At 39.7% G+C, this 16,195-nt stretch overlaps 1 protein-coding gene across 4 annotated transcripts in view; it reads right to left on the bottom strand.

Moving 5' to 3' along the window:
• The window catches only part of LDLRAD4 (low density lipoprotein receptor class A domain containing 4), a 228,239-nt gene that overhangs the window by 130,691 nt on the left and 81,353 nt on the right, over positions 1-16,195 (bottom strand). For all 4 annotated transcript variants that reach the window (XM_057368963.1, XM_057368960.1, XM_057368961.1 and 1 more), the window contains one exon: positions 6,956-7,096. In XM_057368963.1, coding sequence (XP_057224946.1) covers positions 6,956-7,096 — 141 coding nt within the window. The remainder of the gene's footprint in view (positions 1-6,955; positions 7,097-16,195) is intronic.

Genomic DNA, 16,195 nt, shown 5'->3' with positions numbered 1-16,195 from the left:
AATAGCATTTCAGAGCTACTGAGATTCCCACATTTTCATCTGCACAGTATTGTGAGTTTTTCTTTCTTTTCTCATTAGCAATGAATATATGATTAATATTCAGCTGCAAACTTTGTGAAACAGAAACTCCTTACCAGGAGCCAAATTCAGCCCTGTTTGTAAGCAGATGCAAATACCTAATTTTGTACCAGCACATTTCATGGCTGTTTTCTGGCTTGTCCAAGTCACTCATAGTGTAAGCTCCAAATGAAGAACAGGTAAACTCTAGCTGTACTGAATTCCACTGCAGTTTTGTTACAGCATTCATGGAACCAGGATTCTATTTCATTTGTTAAAACCCAGGGAATAAAGTGTTTTTAAAAATACATGCAAAATTTTAAGAAGAAAATACACAAAAGTCACTTTAATGTTTTGCTTCTTTTTGAGACCATATTAATTACATTCCATAATGTTCTTTAAAAATATGCAATGATGAAATAATTTCAAAACAAAGCACAGAACCTGATTATAGCACTTCAAGAAACAAGACAGCACTATAGGCTGACAACCAATCGGRTTTTCTAAATAAAAATAGCTATCTAGTGTTTAGTTACATATAGACAGAACTAAAATCCAGAGTGCTATCCAGGTTTATTTTGTAATCTGAATTCCAGAGAACCTCTTGTTTTTTTAATAAATTAGCATATGTATCAAATTGAGTTTCTGTTAAAATTCCACTGGTCAAATACTCATCGCTCAGTCTACATTAGAAATTTCCTTRTCATTAATTGTGCTTAGTGACAGAGAAGGGACAAGTAACAGCATGAGAGATCACTAAATAGCACAAGATCTGCCCTAGGCTATGGGTCTCACCTGGTTACCACAGCTTCTCCTTTCCAAAGGCAGCCTCACGTAACCACATCTTAACAGCCGGGGACACAGCGAGCCCCGGGTAGGGAAACAGATTAATCCTTCCCCACAAGTGGGCAAAATAAAGAAAACATAAGCAAGAAAGTAAGCATTTTCCAGCATATACTGTGACTAAAGCAATTGATAAATACAGGTGGCCGCGCAGTTTTATGCATGTGCTTTATGGCCAGATGATGACTGTCCCAATCCACCCCCTCCCGAGATCTATACTCGCAGCTAAATCACCCCGCAGTCCCCGGGCAGATGCAGCTGAAATCAATACTGTCGTAACAGCATCCCTCTCCTTTCCCCCCTAAAGCCCCATAATAGCCAAGTTTCAGCTGAGCTCGCTATTGACCGGCCCCAGCACCGGCGGGCAGGATCAGCCCGGATCGCTATCTGGTGAGAGGGGAGCACGTCCTGACTTTCCCCAGTCACTTAAGCCGGCGTCTCACTGCTTGTCCTTAGAGACCACAGCTCCACTCAGGCAGAGAGCGTCTAGACAGTATTCATGATCCATCTGTCTGGCACAGCCAGGCTGATGACAAACTCTATTAGAGCCGAAACAATTTTTTTTTTCCCGTGCTCTTCCCTCCTCCCATCTCCCTTTTCCTCCGAGAAGCAGTAATCTGACACTGAAAATTACTATCATTGTTGCAATGCTCAAAATAGCAGTGCCAGACTTTCATTAACATCAACGCTAGACTGCTAAATATTTAAAGAAATGGATAAATTTCACCTGAAGTGGGACAGCCCGGCACACATGAAAGCAGCAGCACAATCAAAATGTAAATCTAAGCGGTTGTTTTTATCTGCACAAATTCGGTGTCACAGTCAGAGGGGGATGCCAAAGGTCTCTTTAAACAAAATATTTTCCTTTGATTGAGCTTTTTGTTTTTAAAACAGAATCATTCTCCAACCCCCTGCAGATCCCTACAAAGCTCAGAGCTGACAGCAGTAGGTGGGGGTGGTGAAAGGGAGAGCTATATATTTGATTTGTTTGGGTTTTTTTACCTTGCAGAGGAAAATGAACTCCCACAGCAAACTCTTCTATGCCAAAACAGCCATGACACATCACCTCCATCAATGCTGACAACTTGAAATTTGATGTAGATATAATTTGCACATGACAAGAAGGATTTGTTCTCACTTATTTTATTCTTCTGTAAATTCTCACGTATGTCAATATTTGTGTTTGATATGCCCACAAAACCATACAGATCACAGCAAAGATAACTACCTGTACTGCTTTCCACCAAACAATTAAAAATCCTGAAATCTCCACCACYGCAACTCTTCTCGATGAGACATGACTTGGACACTGCAGTCTGCAGACAACAGACTCTGCTTCCCATTTTGAAATCTAATTTACTTTTAGGAGGACAAGGCAGGCTGATCGTTTGTTGTGAAACAAAGGGAAATGCTCAAACAAATGAACTGTGTCCTTCTAGAGGCAGGCACATTGTTTCAGTTCTTTGGAGTCCAAATTCTGCAGGTCACATGGGGTGGCAAGCTGCTGCCAAGGCCAAGTCTGCAATGTTTAAAATCCTACTCTTTGCCTCATTTTTCCTATCAAGGCTTTGTGCTGCTCAATACACCCTTGACCTCCAAGTAGTCTTAAAAGAACAGTCATCTCCATTATCTCAATCAATAAGTCTTTACAGCTGATGAAAACAAAAACAAGTAGCCCTGCTAAAAGCTGACATGGGCTATGCACAAGGCGGCCTGGGGCAGGAGAGAGGTGCAATTGGGGTGTCCTCAGTGAGGAGGGGAGGTGTGTTGCAACATGCATCACCAAACCTGCATCCCAGTGTAAACCAAGCACGCTGCTAGCTTAACATGTTCAGCTGAAATGCCTTAGCGTGCATTTTGATCAACATGCTGGACTGCAGCTTGTGTCATCTAAAATCACACTCTTAACACACCTTGGATTTTCCCAGCTGCCCTCCAGTTTCTTTGTGCTATACAGAGTAAATTGCCCACGCAGCAGCATAAGGCAGCCTTACCTGTAAGTCAGCAAAGGAAAATTAATACAACCAAAGGGCTGCARTGATACGCATTTTGTTTTCCTTTAAACACGTGCGACATTGAGTTCAGTAGCAACATTTTTACAAGGGCAGGTAGTGACAGGACAAGGGGGAATGGCCTGAAAGAGTGAGTATARGTTTAGATTAGGTATAAGGAAGAAATCCTTTACCGTGAGTGGTGAGGCACTGGAACAATCTGTCCAGAGAAATTGTGGGTGCCTCATCCCTAGGAGTGTTCAAGGCCAGGGTGGATGGGGCTTTAAAGAATCTCTTCCAGCAGGTGTCCCTGCCCATGGCAGTGGGGTTGGAACTAGATGATCTTTAGGGTCCCTTCCAGCCCCATAAACCATTCTATGATTTAAAAGACTGAATTAACAGTTACCACAATGGAGCCATGTAGAAATGGCAAGGAGAGAGGAACACCAGATCTGCGAGATTTGAAGTCCTCCAACACAGAAAGATAACATCTTCTATAATCACAAGATCCAGGGAGCAGGCCACCCACAAAAAATACCTTCCTATGCCATTGCCCATGCAACTTAATTGAACTGAACAAGAAGCTCTAACAAGACATTCTGGATTTGGCTGCTGGCAAGAACACAAATGAGAAATGCTTCAGCAGCCGGGAAGTATGGTCTACCACTAACATGGCACATACTGCTTAAATAAACTAAATCAAAACTTTCATATAAAAATTTATTTACTTAGACATTGTTTGAGGACAGTCTGTGTGTAAGTCTGAAGTTAAATGAATKTTTTTTCCATCACAGCAGGACAGAAGGTTTAAATACAGCATGAGAAAGGGATTCTTTGAACAAACAGCAGAGGGAAAGGCATACTATTAGTGACAATGTGCTGTCGGTAAAGGCAAGGGCAGTCCCAGAGAAACAGGACACGCTGCTTGGATGCAGACCAGCACAAACTAGTAAGTGGCTCCTTTCAACAGCTTCCTTCCCAGTCAAGAACTGCACACAAGCAAGAAGATGCAAGAACAGAGCTGATGTGTAACACTGACCAGGAAACTTAAACACTGGTTTAAGGTTCCTCAAGTTTTTTTTTTTGTTTGTTTGTTTTTTTAATACTCATTTTATTCTTATTGAGCTGCATTACTGTCTTGTTACTAATTAGAGGGCAATGAATGTATGCACTTCTGTGTTGAAAGGCAGCCTGCTCAGCTGGGACATTTCAAGAGCATACACTCTGGTGTATTCTGGTAGGGATCCCCATTAAAATCATTGAGCAAAAGCATGCACACATTTCTTAATTCAATGTGTCATCCCTCTAAGGCCTGGGGACCTCACTTCAGCAAGTATTCTAAAACATTTTTTCAAAGCTGGGATAAGCCAACACAACCAACTGACATGTCCATAATAATGCTGTTTCCYATTACCAATTGGCACTGATTTCTACCACATAATAGTCTAATATGACTATTATGACAAATATAATTTAAATACTGTTTATGGTTGGATTATTTTTCTGTTTGGCTTTGATATATTTTTTTTCTCTTTGTTTCACCATTAGTATTCTGTTCCACTGGGATTTGTTTTTTTTTTTAATTTAAAACCTAAGTCCCTCTATTTTACAGCACTTGTCACACAGTCCCTATTGCAATGAAAAAATACAGTCATYGTCAATATCCCCAAATGCAACAAATAATGAACTGCTTTCTCTGCCACAAGGTGAGCAAAAAGTTAAACACTTCTAAATGTTCCTAGGAATGCATCCAGTATTTCCTCTACAAACTGCTCATTTCCAACACTGTTGCAAAACCAGCAAATACAGTTCTTGAAGGATTTAATAAGATTGTTTATGTAATTATTCCTTTTCCCTCAGCACTTGGGAGATCTCGAGTAGCAGGACTATTGGACACCATCTTTATAAGCAGTCAGAGAAAATTAACCACTGTAACAGCTTTAAGGAAACACAATTCATYTGAACAAACTTGAGAACTTCTGTTTTGTTTGTTGGGTTGTTTTTAACACCCACAGATGGGTGGTAACAGCCCTCACAGCTGTAAAAGGCTGATTTGAAGAGGAAGTTACTATTTTTCTCCCAAGTCCATTGAAAGGTAAAAATGCTGTTAACTTGCACGACTTTCCAGAGRCAGGATCGTGAAACACAGCAACTGCAATTCCCATGAAAGCAGTAGGGAACCTGCTGCTGAAGGTTTTTCAGAGAAACATTTTGCTCAGTTTGATAAACTTTATATCCATTTTGCTCTGGATAAACTTTATGTGGCTGGAGGCAAGGGACATGACTTGCTATCTGACCAGGCAGGCCTGTCTTCGTGACCTACAGCAACACCCCAGGGGACAGATGTGATTTAGGGGAAGATCAGGAAGTGTGCAGATACTGGATCAAGCAAGTAACAATTTCTAGAGTCCAAAGGCCTTTTGAAGAGAAGGTGCCAACACGAGGCTTGATTACCATATGATTGCCACCAGCAGAGACGTTCTGAAAAACCACCAGYGCCCTGGCTGCCAGACCTCAGGATGAAGAAGGGTTTGGGATTCCACCTAGGAGCTCCACCTAGGAATTCACAGAGTGCCACACTGCACTGGAGCTGTGTAGGGCCACCACCTGCAATGTCACAGCTGCTGCACGTTCACCAAAACTCTTCCCTCCATCTGCTACCACTGTGGTTTCCATTTCCACTTTTGGACAAACAATTGTGCTGGCTGGTTTTAATTGAAGAGCTGTATAGTATCCCAATCAACAAAAATTGCTCTATTTGAATTTTAAAGGTATGCTTGTAAGTTTTGTATAAATAAATAATAAAGTGTAACTTTTTTATAATTCAAAAGCCATGGTTATGGGCAAACATGACATGACATGACATGACATGACATGACATGACATGACATGACATGACATGATTTGGACCCATCACCAAAGCCTGTGTCTTGTCCTGGGACTTTGGAGAGAGTTCCACTCAAAACCAAATAAATTAAAACAAATATAAAATTAAATACTCTAAAAGAATATGCAGATTCATATTATTTCAAAGCCACTGAAATCACTACAAAGTAACACAAATACAATATTTAAATTATTCAGAGTATACCATTTAGGAACATGTTCACTTAGAGGGTAGAGGAGGACAGGTGTATATCCAACACCTGACTTCTTTTATGAATCCACCACACTGATTCTGTCCTGCTTATAGCCCCATGCATTAATGAGAGAAACTACAGATACATGTTGCTCATTYTTCCTATTACTACTAACAGCATACCAAAACAGATATCCCTATGACATAGTCACAACCAGAAGTGAAAAATAATACTGAGGGATGTCAGTATGGGCAGAACAAAACCATTTGGAAAGCAGAAGTAAAATAACATYGCTTCTATTATACTGGTATATCAGAAACATAATTGGAAAATTTATCCCCATCCATAAAGCTGAATTGTGGTTTAAAAATAAATTACTGCAGAACAAACAAAAGCAAAAGCAAAGTTTGATTTCAGTCTACATCACTGAGGGCAAAGAACTAAAAAAGCAATTCTAGTGATGAACTCTGGCACTGTGTGTGCAATATTTATGCATAAAGAATAGCAGCTAGAGCTATTTTAAATATATACCTACAAAGGTCAGTGACCTACCAAATGATGCTGGTCTCAGCATCGATAAAGTTAACAGGAATGATGAACAGAAAGTTTATAACTTTCTTAATATTCTTAATAGCATATAAAGACTGTTACACAGACAGAGCGCGTAGCATATTTTGTAGAATCTTGGGAAACAAATTATTTAATTACGCTTTCTCAGAGACCACATATGATCCATATGATTATAACCTCAATGTCTGTAGCACAAACTGCCTTGGAGTAACTACAAATTTCCATGCTTAGAAACCTGAGAAAAATGTGTCACAAATCCCCACCAGTTCAGAGAAAAATAGTATTTGCTTTGTCTGTCTCGTACTCCCTTGATATCATACTGCAGACCAAGTTTCCAAAGAGATTGATTTTGAGGTAAACAGACATATCTGACATACATACATACAAGGATGCACACAAGGAGCCAATACTCACAGCTAAAGATGCCTGGGGGTGGATGCTCTGTTACAAGCAGGCAGTTCTCTTCATCACTGTTATCCCCACAGTCATTCTGTTGGTTACAAATCAGTGAACCAAGATACAAGCATTTACCACTGGCGCAGGTGAATTTGCACTCTGAAAGGCAAGAAAAAAAAAAACAAAAGAAAAATCTGTGAGAAAATTGATGCCTACCCTTCTTCAGTGCTAGAATGACAACACTTTTCAAGTAGACTCTATAATGGTGGATGGGTCTTTGGTATTTCAACATCAAAACAAGCAATATTGTCCTTATAGCATGGCATGTTTAAATATATAAGTGACATATTCCTGATCATCAGAACCAACCCACTAGTAAATCAGAACTGCCACTTGGGAAAATTTAACCTTTTTAATAATAGGCATTTTTTTTTTTGTAGTTTATGTTGATTATAGTTCACTTTGGACAAAGACTTTGTTCTCATACATGTTTGTGTGGCACCTTGCATATTTGGGACTCAAGAGCACTATTAATAAAACTAATAATTGTCCCACATTTAAAAAAAAAGCCTTGCATCAGCTGTAAGGCAACAGTATAGTGTGTAACCAGGAACAATCCTGTCCAGACACAGACAATTATTCCTTAACTACCTTCCCAAAGCCAATTTGCCAGGCTCCCACCTAATTACAATCAAGCACTTCGTGTCTGCACGTTGAAATCCCACATGCTAGTATTCATCACAAAGTTAGTAAACTTCTAAACTGCATATAAAGCRTCTGGATGCTATATGCAGGCATGCTGACATTTTTATATTTTGTTTGTTACAAAAAAAGAAAAAATGAGAAAAGTTTCTCCTAAATATGATTCTGTCATGAGAAAAATTCCTATGAGATCAAATAAATTTTATAGCAAATATTGGAGCTGTACGTTCACAAAATTATATACACAATTACAAAAAGCTTCCTCACTAGGCTTGATCCAAAGTTAAATACACTACACATAKAGAACAGAGAACACATTATATCTAGACAAATTAAAATTTAATGATTACACTTCCAGCATGTTGACAAATTCTGGTGATTGTCATTCACAAGCAGAGGCAAAGCAGACAGAATTAGAAACACTCACAAGTAGTTTATTAAAGGAGTGCCATTCCCTGCCCTGGGCTTCCCTAAGGCTGCAGTATGGKTTGGCTGATTCTGCCCCAGAGAGATGATTTCTGGTCCTTCCCAGCAGAGACAGAATTTGTGCATCTTCAACACTATCAGCAAAAAAATTTGCTTAATCTTAACTTAGTCTGAACTGATATAATGGGATCTCCAATTCTAAAATGTCCATAAATCAGTTACTGAGGTGTGATACTCACTATCTCACTCGTGTGTTTGTTGTGCACTGCAAGCATGGTAATAGCAAAGGAGAGGGAATAGAAATTGAGAAAGGGGGTGAATCAATTTTCATTTTTCATTTCCTTTAGAAATAAAAGCAATTTGCAGACCTCACTCCGAACACTTTTCAAGAATATTAATGATATTTTGGTACAGAGCAAGAACCTACTGCAACAAAAAAAGTGTATGCATCAACATGTGCAACATATGTTACTTAGCAATATAAATAAAAGGCATGAAATGCAAGGAAAACAAGCATTTCTAGTGGCAAAAAATATTGATCTATTTCACTTGGCGAAACTGCACTTATAAAATTAATGAGTATTTGCCTAAATGAGGTCTTCAGATTTAAGCTTTTTCAGTCAACCCTGCAGTCTCTGACCTGTTAAAATTGTAGAATAAAATACTGTACAAACAAATTATTGTATTCTGTTCCTTTGTCACCCTGTTCTTCTCTGCTACAACAAAGAACTGAAGAGGCATTGAAGGGCTTAGAATTTTTTTGAGTATAGGCTATTAAAAAAATACATAACCAAATGAAGTAAGCCTTTGAAACCCGTGGAAATGAAAAGGTCATTAACAATTACTTTTGGAAAGACGACTTAAAAGGCCAGGCTCAATATTAGCAATCTGATAATTACAATGCTTAAGGACTCATTTCTGCAATTTCATGAAGAAACTGGAACAAGAAATGAACAAAGCTGTCTTGGAAAGTTAGAAAAGCCAGCTTAAAAGGATTCAGACTTTCCAGGTATCACAAATGAAGAATATAACACAGGATTAAACTGAAGTGGCAAAGAACATAATGCTTCTATTAGAAAGAATCAATCACCATATTGCTGGGAGTCAGAATACCTGGCATGCTACTTTGGCTACACTATTTACTGCTTTCCTGTGCCTTGGTGTTGAGTCCTAATGTAACGCTTTCCAGGCTTCCCCCATGGCTGATATTAAATGCTCAAGCAAGATGTCAAGTCAAAAGCAATTAAAGTTAAGAACTCTAGGTGTCTGCCACCAGATTATACAGTCTTCAGACAAAAGACTAGACGGAGCATTACATTTTTCACAGCTATATTAAAGTCTTAAAGTTCTGGGGTTTAACTAACATTATCATAAGAGGACTAACCAGAAGAAAGAATTTGGGATTTTAAAAAAGGGGTAGGGGGGGTGGGGGGGCAATAGGTGGTTGTCACAGATAACAGACCACACTGAAATTTGGAATCAAAAAGCAGACTCAATCGACTTTGCTTGTAAAATATTACAGCTGCTTCCTCATTCCCTCACGCTTCTGAAAATTACCATTTTCAAGGTACATTAAAAAAAAAAAAAAAGTTATTAGGCTCTTGTCCCCTTTTTGACATGCCCACATTGATTGGAAGTTTGCTCAAGATACCACAGGAATTCTGTGTTGATTTGAAAATGGGAGGTATTGTCAAAAATCATGGTGCCTTCTGATCTCCCACCAAATATATTTGGCAAGGAAGCAGTCATCCTCTACTGGGCCTGGCTGGGATGGAGTTCACTCTCTTCACAACAGACTCTATGGTGGCTCTTTGGATTTGTGATCAAAGCAGTGTTGATGTCACACCAATGTTTTGGTTATTGCTGAGCAGTGCTTGCAWAGMAYTGAGGCTTCCTTTTTCTCACACATGCATGTGCAAAAGTAACTTTTAAATCTAACAAAATGTAATATCTAGTGGAGGACAAAAAATTGCAAAACAGTCTGCATAATCACACTCTGCTGAAGTCTGAAGGAAATATTCGAGAAAATGTATTATAGGAGTAGGACAAATTAATTAAACAGATTATGCAATGAAAATACAGACATTTCCAAATGTGGAACATACTTAGGATCTGGTATTTGCAGCTTGTAAACAAAATTCAGTACCTTAAATTAGTTTGCCAAGTCAAAGCATTTAAACAGTCTGAGCTTTTACTAAAACCAGAAAAGAACTCTTCATTGTAAAGCAAGATGGATCAAGTTAGGTTGATGGAGGTAGTAGAAAGTGAATATTAGAGCATTGTCAAACTGAAAAAACCTGCAAAGGTCTGTACCAAAATACAAGGARTGACCTCAGAACACTCCAACCGGGCAATACAGACCAGTCCAGACTAGACCAATATGCCTAATGACACACCAGAGAGCTCTTTTCAGTACAAAGTCTTGTACTTGGCCTGTCTAGACAAGACAGGAGAAAAAGCTCCTGTTCTGAAAACAAGCCAGCRTGATCCTTCTTTCATGAATAATGTTTCAAAGCTAGACAGTTTCCCTTTTCATTTTCAAGTGGCAATTAGTGAAACATCAGTCAGTTGGTCAGCAAGGCTCTGACTGGAGCCAAACCTGAAGCAAAATGACAGCTACTAGAGGTTAAAAAAAAATCAGCCCTTCTTACAATTATGTCTTACTATGCTCATCATTATGTCTGGAGCACAATTTTTAAAACTGTATTTATGATACAGTGGTTCTTCAACATAAAGTTTTAATAAACATACTTCCATGTTGAACTTGACTATCCTGAAAGAAAGGAATACTAAGAATACTGCTATGAACATTTCCTATTTTTAGAAACTGAATGCAAGTAGTACAAATAAGTATATTGCACACACGTTCAAGGTAGATGCTTGTATACATAAAATTCTCTAAAATTACCAATTAATGTGCAACTGCATTTCAAATAGTTTCAAATAGTTAATTGAAGGTTATGTTTCTATTGCTACAGCAAGACAGATTTGCCTCATGATACAAAAAAAAAAAMAAMCTACCCTGATCAGATTTTTTACTGTGAAATGCAAGATCTGATGCATTGGGAAGGCTTATTTTATACTTCCTGTGCCTAGCCAACAAGATAATTTTATCCTTGCATTCAACTTAATTCTTTTAGACTTCATTTACACTTGACTTCATCCATATGAACAGCATTCCCATTGTTTTGTCATCCCACTTACCGTAGGGCATTTTTAATTATAGCTAAGTGCTGTTTGTTTTTCTAATGTAAGTCCAACCACGGGCCAAGGAAAAAAAGCAACGAAGTGTCATATTGAAAAAATATGGTGGTTTAGGCCACTGTTATGATGCATGTCACAGCTACTTATTTAACGGGTCTGAGATGATTATCTGACCCAGGGGCAGAATTCTCTTCCATCCATTCGAATAAAAAATAAAAAAACTATATACACAGCCAGTGATTTCAAACTGTTGTGACTAAACTGTACTAACGCGGCTCAAACGCACCAAACGAAATCCCAAGTGATGTCTGGGACTTAAGCAGAGCGGAAAGACACTCTCCCAAAATCCAACAGACTGGCAGCTGCCCAGGCAGCACAACCAGCAGAGGGTGATCAAATACCCTACTAAAGCCACGAAAGTGGAAGGCGAGACTCTCTTTGCCTCCCTGTGGGTGCATCTAGATCTCCAGAATAAAGGCCTAATTTCTAATTTCTCACATAAAGACGCCATTTTAAGTACATCATCATACTCCTGCTCATACTGAAAAAAAAATAGGTTTAAAGGGCATCATCACCTGTTGGAAGGATAATAAGAGGCAGAAGCAGTAAATTGGAGAGGGTGGGAGGAACCACACTTCAGTAGAGATTAAAGAAATACAAACCACAAATACCAGAGTCRGTACAATAAAACCCTGTTCGGCCTCTCATAAACATCTGTCTGTGTATTATTTTTAATATTGTAGATTGTAGCTTTATAATGGGAAGTAAATCATAAATGGGAGACATGCACACAAGGAGCATGTTTATTTGGGAAAAAGCTTGGTTAATAAGGAAGATGGCAGGCTGCCACGCGATCTAATAAACCTCAATTGGTGCAGGGAAGGGAGGGATAAATAGGTCTCTACAAAACAAAAAAGCACTTCACAGRAAGAATGCCAAGCAGAATACCAACAAAAATGAAAGCGGATCAGCTTATGCAGGGTAAGAAGCAGAGCCGTAAGCCACGGTCAGCGGGCTGCCCTCAGCCCACGGCCTCGGGCTCGGCCGGGAGGYGACGCTGCCCTCGGAGCCACGCACAGTGGACACTGAGACCTCTGCCCAGGGGGATTACAGCCTTAAAACCGGGCTGATTGAAAGAAGATTGTCACTGGTTCACAACCAGCCTCATTCGCTCTTACAGGCCCCCACGCTCGCTTGCTTATCCAGCAATTATCTTTTCATCTACTTCTTAAGGCAAAGCCTGCAGCTCTGCCCTTTAACGAGTTACTATTTATGTCAGCAGCTAAAGGAGGCAAACACAATATTCTTGCACACAGGTATCAGTTCACCAGTTCAGGGCATTAGGACATTTCCCAAGCTTACCTTAATTAACAGCCAAACTAAATTACCCAGACATYGTGGGGGCAACTGAAAGACCTCCCTTATTCTGAGATCGGTCAGCGAGGTTAGTTTTCGCCTGTGATCTTTCTTCACCATGTATAYCTGTCTCTGGTGTGAAAAGAAAGAGAAAAATCTCTTCTGAGGGCCAATGGGGAATTGAGAAAAGAGATCCCATCAACACTGGAAACTAAATTGAGGAGACTCATTGTCACTGGGCCACCATCCTGCCCACGCAGCGAGTCACCTCAGGAACGAGACAACATTTCCCATCACAGCACTCATCACTAAYAGACAAACCTCAAAGGTGATCTCAAACACTGTCAGGCTCAACCAAATTGCAAGTTCTGCCAGCATAGAGGAAGGCCCATACACAGAAGCCTCTTCTACTGCCACATTTATAAATGATTTGTTTTATTTATCACTTGCTTTCCCATAAAACAACAAGGCAGTGTAAGTACAGGTTTCCATTTTCTGCCCTTCTACTCACTTGCTTTTCCTGACTGGCAATGTTCTGCCTGCTTATGCCCACAGAGAACTGAAAGGCCAGGACTTCTCAACAGACTTTGGGAACTGTGTCTCTTTCTCCTCATTCACGTGAAGATCCTTCACACCCCCTGACACCCTCTGTGGCCACAAACCATGGCAGAATCCTGGCAGACCGTGCGTACTTGCAAAGTTTTCCAATTCAAGTGTGGGGAGCATTGGTGACTCAACTAATGACACTCTTATTTTCAACTGAGAAATTACATGAGGAGACGATTAAAGATACATTAAGCATGTACCTTATAATTTTTGTCAGGCACAATGTCATTATCAYGGGCAAGTGCAGGTAAGAAGGGTATGTGCAAATGAGATTTTCTTAACATCTCGTTCTCCTTAATCATAATTCAAAGAATTCTTGAATTATGGTAAATATTTAAAATTATCTTAGTTGGTTCTCATCTTAAGAAATCTTTAATAATCACAAGCAGTTCCACTTACCAGGTTTGTAGAGTACTGCATATGTAGAGGAATATAAAGTAAAAAATCACATTACTGTAGCAGCTTCTTGTTTTTACTTTGGAATATTGTTGGATTAACAAAYAGCTAGACCATTTTATCAGCCAACTTCATAACCTTTCAATCCAGAGAAATACAGACTAAACCATGTCCCTTCACAGATGCCTTGCTAAGTTTAGTCTGCAGTCYTAAAAACAGGCCCAGATGAGGATACAACAGTTACTGCAACATCCAAGGATTATCTGGGGAGGGGAATATGGGTTGATTGGTGGGGAAAAGAGCTGTCTTTATGTTTTCTGTTATTAAATTGGGTCATATTAAGACTGTGACCCCTGTAGGGCTGGAAATGTTTTAAGTTAGCTCTCCTAGGAGTTCCTCAAGCACAGAATAAATCTCATCTTGAGAACTAAACTTTTCATAAAAGCAATGTAAAATGCAGGCAAGAATATACTGTGCTTCAGATGTGCAGATGTCAACCTAATACTGATGTCAGTACCTTTTCATACATCTTCCTGGGCCTAATGTGCAGAAGATATAAGAGAAATGAATATATTTACTGTGTGTAAAGATGCAGGACAATTATGGAGCTTCCACTGTAGCATGACTTCCAGATTTCATGGGACAACAGTTCTCCTTTCACTTCTCAATGGCGTTTGAATTGTGCAATGCAGACCAATGTGAGTAATGAAAAGTCTGTTATCATCTGGATTATGTCCTCTGATCCACACCTGCAGGTATTTCAGTGTTCCTGTAGTCAGCACCTTGTCACTGTTAGATTTTGTACTTTAAAAGCTATTTCACCCAAAGTCCAATTACCTAAGAAGCGTCTAACTCATTTCACTGTGCCTCAGTGTYCACATTAAAAAAAAATTTAAAAATTTAAAAAATAGTATCTAGATTACTGGGAAACAGATTGCTCTCAGTTTGCACCACACAGCATAGACAAAGTTATTACAAACTAGTAGTGTCTTGTATCCATTATTACTTAACTCTTCCTTTCTTATTCATCTCCRTTTAAAAAATTAGTCACACATTCTCTTYGCCTTAGTACCTTTCCRAGAARGCTGAGGTTTTATGGCTAAGCTTTYAAACAAAACAATTTCTTTCTACCTTCTTTAATTCTTCCCTTCTACCAATTTCCATGAACACTTCCTCTTTCAGGTGTGTATTGTGCTGCAAATGTATACAATTCCCACATATATGCAATCCCATATAATAGATCTGGCAGTCATTTGGTTTGCCTAATATTTTCCACTATAAATRCCATGGAGAATCCCTCCCATGCTCACTGCGTGCAGCAGGTCTGTGATGCTGAGCTGGAAAAACACCCCTGGCCGACGGAAGTGTCTCTTCTTTGTCCCAAGAAATTMTCTTCTGCTTTTATGGAAATGAAAACTGTTTAAAGAAAAACAAACCCTAGCAGTTATCTTCCCTTTGTCTGCATCAGGGGAGTCTCTGGCAGCACKCCAAAATAACTAAAAGGCGCAGACAGTGTGAGGCTCCAGCAACACCACTGGCAGAGCAACAGCCCAAGCATCCTGGGAYAGCAGGGGAAGAGGCAGATAAACTGCGGTGGGGAAAGGAGGCGAGCTCCGCTCCCCCGCACTTTCTCACAAGATTTCCACTTCACTTCCAGGGACTGCTAAGTACAGCCATTACTACAACCAGCAGGCRCTCCTCTTCTGTCCACAAGTGCTCCCAATATCAAGGGCATGAGACAGACAGACACAAAGAAGAAACGTGAACAAGGAGCCAGTATTTTATGCATTGAGAATGCCTCATTTAGCAACCTAAGCAGCATAGTTTCAATAAAGATAATTTCAAACTGCAATTATGCAATTTTGTTTAAGCATCAGCAACATATTTGACCATGCAGCAGGTATTTAACCAAGATTATTTAACAATTTCCATGGCCAAAGTGCTTACAAAGTAGGTGCAGAAAACACTGATACAGGCATCTGAAAATCTCTACCATAGAAGTTGCAACAGTTTCATTTAAAAACAGTGTGCTTAGGACAGTGCATTTCAGGCTGTGAATATGAATGTACTATTAAATGATGSTGGACGGTGCTCAGTCTATCCTTGCACCATGCACTATCTTGGGAAACTTTATGGTAGAGGAAACCAAAGCAAATTTCTTTCCTTCCCCAATCCACACTTAACTTTGCAAATATACTGAATGTTTAAGTGAAGTACCTAATCAGTAGGCACAAGCCTAACATAATACAAAACTTGAATATAAACAGAGCCTCTAGTTCTGGCCACTACCACATTGCGTTTGAGAACCAACAAAACCAGAAACAAGCTGGAGCACCGTGTCCCCACAACCAAGTGCTTTTGGCTGGCACGGCTGCCCAGTGACAGCTGAGTGGGACACGGAATAGCCTTCCTTCAACATCAGCTATGGTTCACATCCATGTGCAGCTGCTTCTCTGGAAAGAGAGAAACTAAAGTTTTTGACAATTCTGCTTGACTCAGGGGGACCACCCAACMCAAGCTAAGTGTCAGAGTGGTGAGGAGGAAAAGACTAGAGTGGGGCACCAAGGG

The sequence above is a fragment of the Malurus melanocephalus genome, unplaced genomic scaffold (genome assembly GCF_030028575.1).
Source record: "Malurus melanocephalus ecotype Western Australia unplaced genomic scaffold, MMel_1.1 scaffold_99, whole genome shotgun sequence".
NCBI classification, from domain to species: domain Eukaryota; kingdom Metazoa; phylum Chordata; class Aves; order Passeriformes; family Maluridae; genus Malurus; species Malurus melanocephalus.
Note: the sequence above shows the minus strand (reverse complement) of the source record. Positions and strands in the feature narration are given on the sequence as shown.